We start from the raw sequence: 15,022 nt of genomic DNA on the forward strand, positions 1-15,022 counted from the left end.
AGCCAGAGACTTATGTCAGGGATGTATGGCCCTTAGATGTGACATGCCCGATTTCTGCGCCTTTAAAGCCCCGGGCATGGCTACAGGTATTCCACCACAGAGGCACCCCACAGGAAATGGGTTGGAGGAATTCATTCATGCCACCTGCACCCTCAGGTCCCTGAGCTACTGCCATCAGTCTGCTCAGGGCTGTGATGTGTCTGTCTCTTTTGGGAAACCAGCAGCCAGCTGCACATTGGCCATGTTGGGATTGGGGGTGTCCTCCCCTGGGGCCCTGCCAGCAGGCCCCACGTCCGTTGCTACCCACACTACCCAGTCCATCCTGACCCTGGCCTCAGTCTGCATACTTTGGGGTTTTGTCCTCCTGTCTCCCCATGCCGCCCCCCCCTCACTCCCCAGTGCCGATAGTCACTTGCCCTCCTCTTCCCTTGGGAGTCCCCAGACAAGAATCCTCTTTCAGCGTACTTGTGCTTCCTGTAGAGCTGACTAGACAAACCTGGTGGTCAGTCTCCTAGGGCTTGGTAAATAACAATCATAGCCATGTGACTGTGCGAGAATGCACCTGAGAAGCAGTTATTTGCAAAGAGCTCCTGTGAGGGGTCTCAGCCATGGTCCTGCTCCTCTGAGAAGCCCTCATTCCCCAGCAAAGCCTGCTCTGAACTCCAGCCTCCTTGGCAGGGGTCTGACCTGCAGTCTGGCTGCCACCCACCTGCCCTCCTCTGTGGCAGTTATCGCTGGCAGCTGCCCTAGGTGCTTCATGAGCAAGTAATTGACCTCGCTGCCTGTCCTCAGTCACCGAGCCGAGCCACCCTTGCCAGGTGCCCAGAGGATCTGTCCAAAGTTTCCCCACGACGCTCCCCACCCCTGTGGGGATGCAGCGAGAGTCCACAGGCCCAGTGGGTGTGTGCTCCGAACCGCTGGCCCGTTGAGTGCCTGACGTCCAGCCTGCCCAGGGAGTGAGCCTGCAGGAGAACGCTGGGCCACCCAGCCACCTGGGATAGAAGGGGACCGGGCTGGGCAGGAGAATGGGACAGCAGGGGCCAAGCATGAACACCAGAGCAGCCTTCAGTTGGCCAAGCTCCTACGGCCACGTGCGAGAGTGATCTTCTCCATCCTCACACCTTCCATCCTCACCCCCACTTGGTGTCCAGAGCCATGGAATCCATTTAGGACAGATGGTGACCCAAAGGGGCTAGGAGAGGCCGTGTCGGCAAGGTGCAGTGTCTGGCATCTTGATGGCATCGTTTTTCCTGGGGTCCCTTCATAAAGGGACATGAGGCATCGTGCTTGACATCCTCACAGAGGACAGCTAGAACCCTGCTGGTTGTGGGGAGAACACCTCTGGCCAGTGTAGGACCACAGCTTTGCACCTGTAGCAGGCTCAATTTGAATGGGAATGCTGCCACTCATAAGCTGAACACCGCATGTCAACTCTCTCTGGCTCTATTTCTGGATGGGCAAATGGGTACAGACAGTATCAGTACACATTCAACGTGTAGCTTCGAGTTGTACACGACGTGACCTGTGTGTAAAACGCCTGGCCCAAATTAGGTGTCAGTAGCCTCACCTGTTGTTCTTGTGCGTCTAAGCTGTACCTTTCCCCCTTATTGTGAGGATGGATGCTGAACCAGTCAGTGCATGTCTTGTGATCCCTGTGAGCATCACATGATGGAGTTTTTCTTTCCCGCTGCAAACCTGTTGCCTAGCTAATTCCTCTCACATGTCAGAACTGGGCAAACACGGTATAAGTTGTTCTAGAGTCGGCCAGGGCGAACGTCAGGGCTCCTAGAGTGGGCATAGAGAGGACATGGGGCTGGGGCAGGCATCTAACCTCCCCCAGGCTGCCTCTCCTGCTCTGAGCGCCTCAACCTGGAGCTTTGGAGCACTTCATGGTGCCTGGTTTGAGGCTGTGTGAAGGAGAACTGCTTGTTGTACACCCCTAGGGATGGTCTGACCACCACCCCCTCCCCCCCCCCCCCGTTATTTTGTGGGCACTTCCTGAGCATCTACTTTATACCAGGTTGCAGGGATGCAGGTGGGTAGCAGGTTGCTCATGGGGGCCTGAGCCGAGGCCTGAGAGAGCACCCACGAACTGTAAGTAGCTCAAGGCAGGGGGCAGCATGCTGTGCATGGGGCTGATCCCACGAGGCCTTAGAGGCTGGCTGGTCCCAGGCCTGGGGGCGCTTCTTCAATGGTGTATGATGCTGAAATGCTTGGTGCAGAGGCAGGGTGCCATCGCACTTGTGTTCTGGGAAGACCACTCAGGAGAGTGATGTGGGGGCTGCGGGTGGAGCTGGGCCTTTGGGGGGCTCCCGCCATTGTCCAGAGAGGATGAATGTGAGGCTGCTTTAGGCCTGGCCGGGGGCTAGAGAGGAGGGACGGGCTCCTGAGATGAAAGCGAGGTAGAGGACGCCAGAGTGGTGTAGGAATCAGGCTTGGGGGCTCGGAGAGGGCAAAGCGCTGAGGTCATCATCAGGAAGGCTACTGCACCTGCCTGCTACTGGGTGTGTGTGCTCGCTTGATTTCTTGCGTTTTAACACATGTTCATCATCCATTTAACTTTTTAAATTTCTGTAGACTGGATGTTGGAGAGTTTTATATTTATAGAAAGTCTGCACTCCTTGTACGGAGAGTCCCCATATACTGCACCCCCAGTTTCCCCTAATATTAACCTCTCAGATCAGTAGAGTTCATGAGGTACAACTCGTGAGCTAATGTGGATGCGATATGATTAGCTAAAGTTCACCATGCCTTCAGATTTCCTCAGTTTTCTTCTTGATATTGACCTTGAGCATGTGGCTGAGGTAGAGGCTGTCAGGTGTCCCCTCTGTAAAGGCACTCTTTTATTTGCCGGTTCCACATTGTCCTGTTTGGAAGGAAGTCGCTCTGTACAGCCCTCACTTCACTGGGGTGAGGGATGATGCTCCCACTCTTTGCGGGAGGAGTATCTACTTCAGTCAATTGGAATTCTAATGCAGGGGAAATTTGTCTACTCTCAGGCATTTGTGTCTTTGCCATTTGGTCATGCATTGCTCTCACGATGGACTCAAGGATATTTGTTTTATACTTTGGGTTATATTCCAATATTACTTTCTTTGGTTGCTCAGACTGCTCCATCGTTGGTCATCAGAAGCTGAGTCAGTTACCTTCTGAGTCCTTTTGACATACAGTGTGGTTCGGTTTGTCTTGTTATTTGTTTTCGGTTTTGTTTTTGTTTTTTACCATGTCCTTACTTTCCGGCACTACAAGATGCCCAGGCTCATTGTTAAATGATAAGATATTGATCTCTGTATCTATGTCTCTGTCTCTCTGTGCCTCTCCTTTTCTCCTTCTGTCTTTATTTCTATTACACAGGTTTCTGCCCCTGTTCCTGGCACAGGGCTCCTAAACCCACTGTAAATAGGGGTGCTAGGAGGATCTTTTGTTCTAATGTGTAGTCTTTGGCTCCGGTTTGATGCAGGGCTCCTCAAACCCTCGTCAATTCTCCAACGATAAGAGCACTAGGAGCATCTTGTCTTCTAATGACGTGACCCTACGTGGGCTCCTGGATGGCTCCTGGGTGGCTCCTAGACCGCTCACCAGAAAGACCAAGCCATGATTAGAAACTTGGAGTGTTCAGCTCTGTTCCCCCATTCTCCAGATTGGTGAGAGGGGCCAGACATGGAATTAATAATCAATCATGCCAACGTGAGGAAGCGTTCATAAAATCCCAATAGTGTTAGAATTTTGGGAGCTTCTATGTGGGTGAATACATCCCCGTCCCAGGAGGGTGGTGCACCCCAAGTCCATGGAGGCAGATGATCCTGTGCTCAGGACCCTCCCAGACTTCCTTTGATGTGTGTCTTCATGTGGCTGTTCCTGCCCCTTAATAAAGTGGCAATCACAAGTGGTTCCCTGAGTTCTGTGAGCTGCTCTAGCAAATAGTCGAATCCACGGTGGGTCAAGGGACCCTCCAATCTGTAGCCCACTCAGACGGAAGCTGTGGGTAACCTGGGGACCTACTATGTATGATTGGCGTCTAAAGTGGGAGGCAGTCTTGTGGGACCGAGCCCTTCAGCTGAGGGATCTGGCATTGTCTCCAGGCAGAGAGTGTCAGTAGTGAGTCAATAATTGAATCAGGACACCCAGCTGGTGTTACATAGAATTGGTTGCTGTGGGGGAAAAGCCCACAGAATGTTAAAAGTGTTGTGAGTATGGTAGCAGTGTGGGAGGAAAAGGCAAAAAGGAGGAAGAGTGACATTTTGTTAGTCACTTAATGCTGCATACTGCCTGCCCCAATCCTGGAATCATCCGTACATCTAAGGAGCCCTGCTTCTGTTCCTTGACGAATGGTTTTAGGAAACAAGATGTGCGTGTTAGGTGTGCTCATTGCTACCGAGGTGTTGTTAGTTATAGGTCCTCTCTGCTGACAGAGCAAGGACACATATACAGAGGTACTCACCCCTGCGTACACGTGTATCTATGAACAGTTTTTGTGTAATCTGTTTCTATGTGAAGCTAAACATGGCCTCATGCTGATGACTCCAACTGTAATATACTATCCCCTGGATCTTCTAGCCTCCCACTATTTATAAGTCAACACCCCTCTCAACAGTGAGAAACCTGGCTCCCACTGTTGGCCATCCACTTACATAGTTGTTCAGTTTCAGGTATGCTTGTGTAGCAGCATCAGAATTGTTAACCTGTATGTGCCGTCTTGGGAAATAGTTACATGAGCTAGAAAACAGTGGTTATCTCGTTACCCGTGTCTTAAGTCTCACAGACTCACTTGCTTCCCTAGTTACTTAGGTAAGAACCTTCTCCCAACCCCCTCCAGTGAAGTTATTTCATATATTTGTGATATGTTTGCCAGAGTTGGATTTCTGAGACAGGCTGCATTCCTTCCTGGGATTCCACTGACCTCCTATGTGATTTTGTGCATGTGTGTAATGGGCATACACGAAGGTACGCTCTTGTGCTGTAAAGGTCAATGGGCTTTGACAAGTGCGTAATACCATATAACCACCATTACAGTATTATACACAGTGGCCTCACTGTTCCAAAATATCCCCCGTCTCTACCTATTCAGGCCTTCTTCCCTTCTCCCAAACCAGTGGCGATCACTGAACTTTTAAAATAATTCTCTAATTTTGACTTTTCCAGATGCCAGAAACCTGGAATCATACAGTACACAGCCTTTAAGAATGATTTTTAGGAATTTGAGTCTTCTCTGTTTCGGTAAGTCCAGCTAAAAGTCCGTCACTTCCGTATCTTTTCAAAGAACAGACTTTTCTTTGCATCTATTTCCTCTTTCGTTTTTTTTTCTTTTAAATATTTTATTTGTAAGTAACCACTACACCCAGCATGGGGCTTGAACCCCAAACCCCAAGATCAAGAGTGGCATCCTCCACCAACTGAGCCAGCCAGGTGCCCCTGTTGTTTCAATATTCTCTATTTCATCTACTTCCACACTAATCTCTCTTATGTCCTTCCTTGTGCTTGCTTTGGGTGTGCTTTGCACTTTTTTTTAGTGTTTAGTTGTTTTTGTGCTGTGCTGTGCTGACAGCAGAGAGCCCAATGTGGGGCTCACACCCATGAACTGAGCCGAAGTCGGTTGGACGCTCAACTGACTGAGCCACCCAGGCACCCCGGGTGTGCTTTGCTCTTTAGTTTGCCAGTGTTGATGGTTAGGCTTTTTGTTTTGTATAAAGTGGGTGTTTACAGCTCTAAATTTCCAAGGACTGCTTTCACCCCATCTCCTAAGCTTTGGCGTAGTTGCTGTAGATTTTGTTCACTTCAAAGCATTTTCTAGTTTCCCTTTGATTCTGGTATGACCCATTGGTTATTGTCACAGACTTAATTGCAGTGCCCCCCAAATTCATATGTTGCAACCATACCCCCAGAACCTCAGAATGTGACTGTTGCTGGAGATAGGGCCTTTCAAGTGGTGTCTGAGTTAAAAGGTAGCCAGGTAAAATGAGTTCTAATATGATATGGCTGGTGTCCTCAGGAGAAGGGTAGATTAAGACATATAAAAGGAGACACAAGGGGTGGGGTGCATGCATGCAGGGTGACCATGTGGAGAGGCAGCAAGAGGGCAGCCACCTGCAAGCCAAGGAGAAAGGTTTCCAGAAGAACTCAACCCTGCCAGCACCTTGATGTTGGACTCAAGTCTTGAGAACTCGGAGGGAATAAATATCTTTTGTTCAAGCCAGGCAGTCTGGTCTTTTGTTCTGGCAGCCGTGGCAGACGAACGCGGTTATTTGGGAACGTGCTGCTTGATTTCCATGTATTTGTAAATTTCCCACATTTCCTTCTGTTACTGATGTCTGCTTTCACTCCATTGTGACCTGAGAACGTACCTCATATGGTGGGAAGTTTCTGGAGGGATGTATCGTAGTCAGGCACGTGTATTTTTCCTGGGGAAAGTGCCCTTGAGAAGAGCATTTATCCTGTTGCTGGGGGGAGTCGTCCACAGGTGTGGTTAGATCCAGTTGTTCCACAGTGCTGTTTGAGTCTTTGATTCCCTTACTGTGTCTCCATCTAGTCCTTCTCTCCTTTACTGAAAGCGGGGTGTGTTCGCCAGCTAGGGCTGCTTAACAAAATGCCACTCACCGAGCAGTTTACACAGCACGCATTTATTTTCTCACAGTTCTGGAGGCTAGAAAAGTACAAGCCAAATGTTGCAAAATTTGGCTTCTGGTGAGGGAAAACCTCTCTTCCTGGCTTGTAGAAGGTGGCCGTCTCACTGTGTCCTTTACATGGCCTCCTTTCTGTTCACGGAGAGAAAGAGATCTCTGCTGTGTCTTCCTCTTCTCACAAAGGACACTAGTACCATCAGCCTTGGGGCTTATGACCCCGATGGCCTCATTCACCCTTAGTTACCTCCCTAAGGGCCCTGTGTCCAGATTCAGTCACGTCAGGGGTTAGGGCTGCAGCATATGAATCTGGTAGAGGACACGCAGTTCAGTCCATCACATGGGGGAGCAAAGTCTCCAACTTGTATGGGAGAAGTGTGTGTTTCTTCCTTCAGTTCCGTCTGTGTTTGCATTGTTCACTTTGGGGCTCTGTCGTTAGCTTTCTCAGGAGATCCCCTCGACCTGCACTAGCGGTTGGATTGTCACCAGCAGGGGTGGGAGATGCGACCAGGGGAGACTCAGGGTTCCTCTGGCTCATGGTGGTCATGGCTTCCCTTGTACCCAGGCTCAGCTCTCCTCCCACCCCCACCCCAGCAGTGTTTATGAATGGGCCCTCGCTGTTACCCTGCCCCTGGGAGACTCAAGGAGTCCTGCCCAGGTCTTCCCCTCCCCACTGTGCACCCCAGAGGCAGCATGTGGTTCGCTCTCAGTGCGCGCTCTCCTCCAGTGCTCTTGAAACGTCCCCTGTGCAGTGATTCCACTGCTCAGTGTCCTCACGGAGTAGGCAGGCTCAGGACCGTCCAGCTCAGCTGGGACCCAGCAACTTTCTAGAACACATGCCATTGAACAGTGAGAGCTCGGACAGTTGAGGCTGTGTAGACATTGTGCTGGGTGCTCAGGGTCACCGTCCCTTCTTGTATGAGAACCGTAGGAAGTGTGACACACCAAGGAAGTGTGACAGCACCTGACAGAAAATCCTGGCACCCTGGGCGACCATCGGGGCAACATGTAGACCTGTCTCGTCAGGTGGCTGCTGAGGGGAACGCTGAACCATCATCGCCCCAAACAAACTGAGCATCTGTTGTGAGTGAGGGTCCCATGCCATCAAGGAGTGAGCGTATGGCAGACCGTCACTCCTACTTAAGACAGCAAGAAGTTGTGCAAACAGTTCAGTAAAGTGCCTGCACAGCCTCGGTGGGCTCTCCCACGTGTCACTGCATAACGTACTCTGTGTTCCTGTCCCTGGTGTTGGACAAGGTGGTCAGTAAGATGGGTGTAAGACCAGGTTCACATCGGCCTGAGTCAGAAAAAATATGCCAGCAAGGCCTGTGCCTTGAATGCTGTGAGGGGCCCGTGACTCTGATGCTGCACTTGGGAAGAAGAAAGGGTGAGTCCTCTGAGTGCATCCTTCCCTAATGGTCTGAGAGACTATTTTCCTGGCACCTCTTGTACATAATGACCTGAGGTGGCCTCAGGTGTAGAGGAGGGATACAAGAACACGTGAGCAGCCCAGTTCCAAGTCCCCATTCATCCCGTTCTCTGCCTGACATGGTTTTACTGCAAATTCGGCTTTTAAACTGAGCTGAAGCACCGAGAACATCAGTTTAAGAACTTGAAAAATTTAGCTAAGAACAAAGAAACCCATGTTTCCCTGCCACCTGCACCTCAGCTGTTTCCTGAGACCTGTTGGGTCACTCAGACTTTCAAATACCACCCTCCTGTATTTTTAGGAGCCCCAGTATGTCTCTGAAATGACGTTCCTAACAGTGACGTTGATTCTGTCATCATAGTGACAGAACTGTCACCTGAATAGTCATCATGTTCAGCTGACCTTTTCAGTTGGGTTTTATATTTGGGAAGGGGAGGGTGAATTCCTTCTTCCGGATCCTGCCTTGAGGCCTCGCGAGCAGTATCTAGTGGAAGCATGAGGAAATCGGTTGAGAGGGGAGGGTGTGCAAGTCACCGTCTGGGCCAGGGTCTGTGCACAGTGCCACTGTTGGTATTGGGGGCTGGGTCATCCTGTGTGTGGGGGCTGTGCTGGGTGCTGCAGGCTGTTTAGCAGCATGCCTGGTCTCTGACCTCTGGATGGCAGTAGCATCCCGTGCCTGCCCCACTCCCCAGGTGGGACAACCGAAATGGCTCCAGACCTGGTCACATGTAGCCCAGGAGGGAGACCGTCCTGGTGTGAGGGGTTGCCTTAGATGAGAACCCTCTTCTTGGGGACTTGAGGCTATTTTTTTTTTACATGTTTATTTTGAGAGACAGAGGGTGTGAGCGTGAGTGGGGGAGGGGCAGAAAGAGGGAGAGAGAACCCCAAGCAGACTCCATGCTGAGACCTGCTCTTTCGGAGACCTACACAGGACTCGATCTCCTGACCTTGAGATCATAACCTGAGCTGAAATCAAGGGTCAGACACTCAACCGACTCAGCCACCCAGGCATCCCTATTTGGTGATTTCAAAGGCTTGGCTGGGGAACAAGTTCTCAACTCTTGGTGCCCCTCTAAGAAAGCTGTCTTGGGGGTGGATGCTTTATATTCTGTTACATAACCATGTGACACCTGATATCCATCTTTGGGGCAATGGCCCAGAGCACCCGGTCAGTCTCTGAGGCATTGGTGTGTCCCTGTTTCATATGGTGACTCTCGTGATGAGTGTGAACCACAATCATCCCCGAGCCCTAAAGGACACCCAGCCAGAAAATGGTGTGCATTCTTCCACAGAACATGCAGCCCAGCACCGACAATGACAGTGCTTCTTTTTCCTGGGATTGGCCATTCAGTGGGTGAAAGGCTCTGACTCTTCCACCGTCCCTCCCGTCACCATTTGGCACCTTCCCCTAAGAAGGGACTGAGAGAAATGGAACCTAGAGATGTTGGGGGCTCACTGAAGAACAGAGCTGACCCCAGCCCAGGCCGAAGGAGGCTTGGGCAATGCTTTGTGGGGAGTGAGTCCATGCTCACCCAAGTCACCTGGCTCTACGCTGCATCTCACATACTTTGGAGCACCCTTCACGCAGCCCTCCCTATGCAACCCTTGCTGGTTGAATCGCATTTTCACTTTCCTAGACACACTCACCTCTGATGGTGTCCTGGGAAGGAAAGTAAAATCCAGTCTTCTGGGCCAGCGTGGTCTCTCCTCTGGACCCCCAAGCACGAGTTCTTTCTAAGACTATCTGGCCATCCCAGCCCAGCCCATAGAAGACTTTCTTGCTCAGTTCACCCTCAGGTGAGCTCGGACTGCTGCCCACTGCCCAGCCCAGGAGGGCTGGAGGCCAGCCACTTTCCATCCACAGAGGGAAGGGTCAACATGTAGACATGACTGAGTGGTGTGAAGAAAGTGTGGGATTGGTCTGCTAATGACATCATGCTGTCTAGATTTTGCAAATATGACCATACCCTTTTTGAAAAGCAGACACTGCAAAATTATAGTTCTGCACGTCCGCCCCTTTCTGGATAGATCGACATGTCAGCAAGTTTCACATGGGTTTAAGTTCACAGGAAAGTGGTTTTCAAAACAGCGTGGAATTTAGGATCAAGAGGCATACGGAAGTCCAAACCGTCCCTTTTAAGAGCTAAGGAGTTCACAGGCTACTGAATCTTAGAAAGGGGACAAGAACCCATTTGGCAGCATCAGTTTATAAGGGAGCAGGTGGGGACAGGACAGATGTGCTGCAGTCAGATTAGCGCTAAACTCGGGATGACAGGGGCTGCATCCTCCACTGCCATGTGTCCATCCTTTATGGGCTCTTCCTCCTCAGGGGGACTCTCACCTGCTGTCTGGTGGAAAATAAAGGAGAGGGGTCGGTGTCTTTGGGTTCTGGCGGATGGCTGCTTGTGCAGACGTTCCCCCTCCACCTGATTTTGGAGCCTGTCTGGTGTCTATGCCCAATTATTGCCATGGTGAGAGCGTGGACGCTTGCTTCCTATGCTCCTTAAGACCAACACTCTTTAAAGCGGTCCTCGAGAAGAGCGTGCATTATTTACAAGCTGGACGGCCCAGCAACCAGAGGTTTCTTCCCACGTGGAACCATGATGCCTTGAAATATTTAGTTCAAAAGGGAAAGAAAAGAAAAGAAAAGAAAGAAAAGGAAAAATTCACAAGAAACTGTACCTGCAGTGAAAGCTGAACATAAATCCTGTCTTCCAGGCACCAGGGAGCAGCCTCTCAGACTGGAAAACTGTGGGACTCTGGCAGCGACTGTCCACACCCACATCTGGGTGCTGGAGAACAGTGAGGGCACATTTTAGCCCTCTTATGAGGTGAGACTTGATCTCTTCTCATGTATAAACTGAAGATCCTGCTATCTATGGGCACCAAGAGGACAGGGAAATGTGCCTGGATGGCCAGGAAAACATTGCCACTGTTATCCTTAGGCCACTGATGCTAGGTTCTTGGACCTGTCCAGTGCCTTAAAGGGCCTCTTTAACGAGTGGATGGTGAACATCGGAGGGGCTTAACTGACTATCTACTCGGTGCTGCATTATGCCAGGAGCGGTATTCCACTGAATTCTCTAGCACACAAGCGAAAGAGGGCTACCCCACTGCTAAGAAAGAAACATCACAGGGGCCAGGAGCACTTGGGTTCAGCAGAAAATGGCTCCTTTTCTGATACATTTTATTGACCTGCCTGTTTTCTGACAAAATGATCACCTGCAGGGGTTGTAGTGTGCGTAGACGGGGTACCCTGGTGGCTATCAGTAGATGGCAGGTATTCTGGGAAACAACGGCAGTCCAAACCGCCGTGGAATGGACCTGGGGGACAAGGAATCACAGTCATGGAGGCGGCAGGTCTGGAAGCCACGACAGGCATCCAGTGATGGCACGAGGGCAGCAGCCCAGCCATGGGGAGGGGCGCAGATGGCACATGTCCCCGGGCTGGTCTGGGGGTGCCAGGAGCGTGGGAGGCATGGCAGCAAAGCTACCAGCGGCCCGTAGGAATGCACATGGGCAGAAGGCAGGGCGAGACAGACCAGGGGGAAGGCCCCAGGCATGGCCATGGCAGCCATGGGAGTGTCAAGACCTGGGTGCCCTCAGGCTGGCCGCTGGTCGGCCGGCCTCCTGCAGCATCCAGATCCAAGTTGGGCCTGGCTGCCATCCTTGGAATGGCTGGAGGGGCGGACTCACTCCTGACCGGGGTAGTAGGACTGTCAAGCTCTCGGCTACTCACCGGCTCCCACTTGTCCTCATTAGAGGTGGGGAGTTCCTCTGGTCGTTCAGTGGCTGCAGGTGCTGGGGGAATTCCCAGGGCTTCGGGCTTGCTCTCCACCTGCCTTAACCCAGATTTAATGCCCACTCTCCTCTTCATCCTCACGAGGAGGTGAGAGCAGGCTCCCTTAAACAAGGGGCTGCTGTAGAACTGTAACTGAGATGCAAAATCGAAAGAGGAAAAGAAATCCCAAGTCACAACAGAGTTGATCACAACCAGCACCAACATTCTAGGCCCCTGTGTGACCTAAGCCAGTGGTCCAGAGACCTCTTTGGAGGAGATCGCAGTCCCAACAGGAAGGTGTGCGCTAGCTTGCCCATCATCCCCATTCACTGACTTATGACCCGCACGTCACCTGGGACAAGAAATACAAGGGGCCAAGTGGGGGTAAGCGTATAAGTCCGACAAAGGGGGACGTGGAGTCTGCAGATGGGGAGAGATCTGGCGGCTCTATGAGCAAGTGTCAGCTGGCAACAGAATTGCCCCGTTGCTGGGAGTTGCTCTTGGCCTGCAGGGGCCCGCTGAACTTGGCAAGCACACCCATTTGGCCAGTCTTCAGCAGGCTTCAAAAAGTGCTTGGGGGCTAGCACCCCCAGACCAGCCCAGGGACACAGCTCTTTCACCAAAAGGGACCCGTACACCCACCTCAGTTACGGTTTAGAGCTATGGGCATCATGCATGCACACGTCCCCGGTGACACTTGTCACTTGTCCCCGAGCAGGAGGGCATGAAGATACAGTGTCTCCCAAGTTTTATTGAGATGGGATTGTCAGGCAGCACTCTGTTTAGGGTGCACAGAGCAATGCCTTCGCCTATGTGTGCTGTGGAGTGATGGCCACAGCACACTCAGGGCATGCCCATTACCTCACATAGACACCAAACCAAAAGAAAAAATTAAGAAACGGGGAAAGAGAAAAAAGCAGGTGGCAACACGGAAAAAGTTTTCCCCGTGTGACGAGAACTCTTAGGATCTACTCTCTTAACCATGTGCCAGCATCCCACCCTGCAGCGTGTGCTCTCGTCATCATGCGCTGGGCCTTTGAAGAAAGCGTTCAGGACACCCTTGGCACCATCCGGAGCACCTTCCCCATTTTCAGTCTCTGCTGCCATTGCCACTGCCCATAGTGGGACACGGGCACCCAATCACCATCGGGGCTGCTGGGATTTCCAGCCCCCTGGACACCACCACCCAAGAGTCTGCGGGTTCAGCCCCTGGTGGGGGTGGGGTCACCCACCCTTACTTTGCTCAGCATGGGGTCTCCGGGGAAGAAGCTGGCCAGGCACATGGATGGGAGGACATCCTGAAGAATTTTGTTGAATCCATAGAGGATTCCATCGAGCTGGTGGATGAAACTTCATACAGTCTGTTTCAAACACTTTGTTCAGGCCATGCCTCTCCAAAAACTCCTTCTGGAACAGTTTCTCGTCGATGCCTATGCAAGTCCCATCATCGTCCCACCAAATGGATGCAAACTGATTGCTATTAACAATGTTCCGCAGCTTCTTGGGGAAGGGCAGGCAGAGGAAATTGCCTGCTCCCAAGGACAGGGCGTCACAGGTGGTGCGTGGCCTTTTGAACAAAGGCTCCTCAGTCAAAGCTTGCGAAGTATTTTCTTCAAGCAGCAGCCTGAAGCCAGGGTGTGGGGAGGGTCTGCTGGGGGAGCATAGCTCTGCAAGCCAATTGCGGGAACCCCTATTTCTGGAGGAAACGGCCCAACCTGAAGCCAGGCCCCTGGCCTGTCGGATGACTTTTCTTGTGGTTAGCCATCCTTGGCGGTGGTGCATCCTTCCTTCCTGTAAACATGACAGTGTATCGTGGCCAGCAGCACCCCTTGCTAACAGTGCAGCTTGAGACACCACAAAGGGGCTCGGGTCACTTGGGGGTGACATCGCAACACAGCTAGCCGGTAACCTAATAAAAGGCCAGCCATGCAAGTGACCTGTCAGTGTGCCAACATTCTGGTCACACAAGGTAGTTCACCCAGAAAGCCGACACTCATCTACGGGTTTAAAGTAACCATGCCAAACATGGGGGCAAACCACCAACTGTCTTTGTATCCTCGATCTCCCAGGACCTGGCTGACCCACACTGATGTGCTGCCCAAAGGTCAGAGCTCATTTTCTGAGGCCGTGGCCTTGAGAGCCCCGCACCAGATGTATACTTTCAAACAGGCAGCAGAAGCCAGGACGGGTGTCCAGGGTCAAGGGAGTAGCCACACGGTCCTTTCAGCATTGTCACAGCCAGGACGGCGAGGTCCTCCACAGAGACCCTCCGAATTCACCCACGCCTGGGTCACCCGAAGGCACATGGAGACTGCTACTTAGGTGAATGGGTTAGCCAAGGGACCCACCGCCACCTTGCACAATGATGAGGGGGAGGAGGCCTTCTCTTTGCCTCTCCTCAGCCTGCACGTTGCCCCTCTCCGCACCCCACCAATGCCTCCCGGGCAGATTCCCGTGCCCGTCGGAACAAGGCACGAGCCACGGGCCTCACGCTGGCTTACTTTCCTTGACTGATGTCTGTAGGGACACCCGGTTTGTGCCCAGGGTTTGAGCTCTGCAATCCTTGCCTGGGGGGCGGGGCTGGGAGAATCAGTAAGAGGCGGCCATGCAGAGAAGCCTCTCTCGCACATTCTCCCCACGTGCAGGGCCACCTACCCTGAAGACCCACCACACACACTCGATTCTAGGCAGGAAGTCAATGATCTATCTTCCAGACATTTCCATGAAGCAGAAATGCCTCCACACTCCAGGGCATTCTGTCTAACAGCAAGTCTGAAATACGGTCTGTGGCCTTTGGCTACCTGCAGGTGAACCATGGGCTGAAAAGCCATCTGACTCAAATGCCCGGTAAAATGCAAAGACAGCTAGGCAAGCTAGGCAGAAATCACAGGGGATTTTAAATGTAAGTAGCACTCTGCTGCTGGTGTCACCGAGCAATGCCCCAGGATCACTAAAAAGCCCATTTCAGTTTTAGACTGTCTTGGGTCTCAGGAGTACTCTCATAAGGCTCCTAAGCTATCCCAATGATGGCACGGGGTTCCCCAGCCAATGGTCGAGTCTCCATGATGTCCGTGTCTGTCTACACTCTCTAGGTTCAGGCTGTACCTGAAGACTCATCAGAGATGTTCACCCACCCCCACACGCCTTGACTGCCTGTGGCAGCTACAAGGTGTTTCATGCTGGCCGAGAAGAACC

General features: G+C 52.0%; 1 protein-coding gene across 1 annotated transcript; it reads right to left on the reverse strand.

Annotated features, from left to right (window-relative positions):
• Positions 1-11,406: 11,406 nt before the first annotated feature.
• On the reverse strand, positions 11,407-14,936 carry HSFX2 (heat shock transcription factor family, X-linked 2). Its single transcript, XM_045050397.1, is given in 4 exon segments — positions 11,407-12,061; positions 12,895-12,999; positions 13,066-13,177; positions 13,179-14,936. Coding segments are annotated over 4 exon segments (1,278 nt in total). The 5' UTR covers positions 13,715-14,936; the 3' UTR covers positions 11,407-11,536.
• Between the last annotated feature and the right edge of the window lie 86 nt (positions 14,937-15,022).

Source organism: Felis catus, chromosome X, assembly GCF_018350175.1.
Source record: "Felis catus isolate Fca126 chromosome X, F.catus_Fca126_mat1.0, whole genome shotgun sequence".
NCBI classification, from domain to species: Eukaryota; Metazoa; Chordata; class Mammalia; order Carnivora; family Felidae; genus Felis; species Felis catus.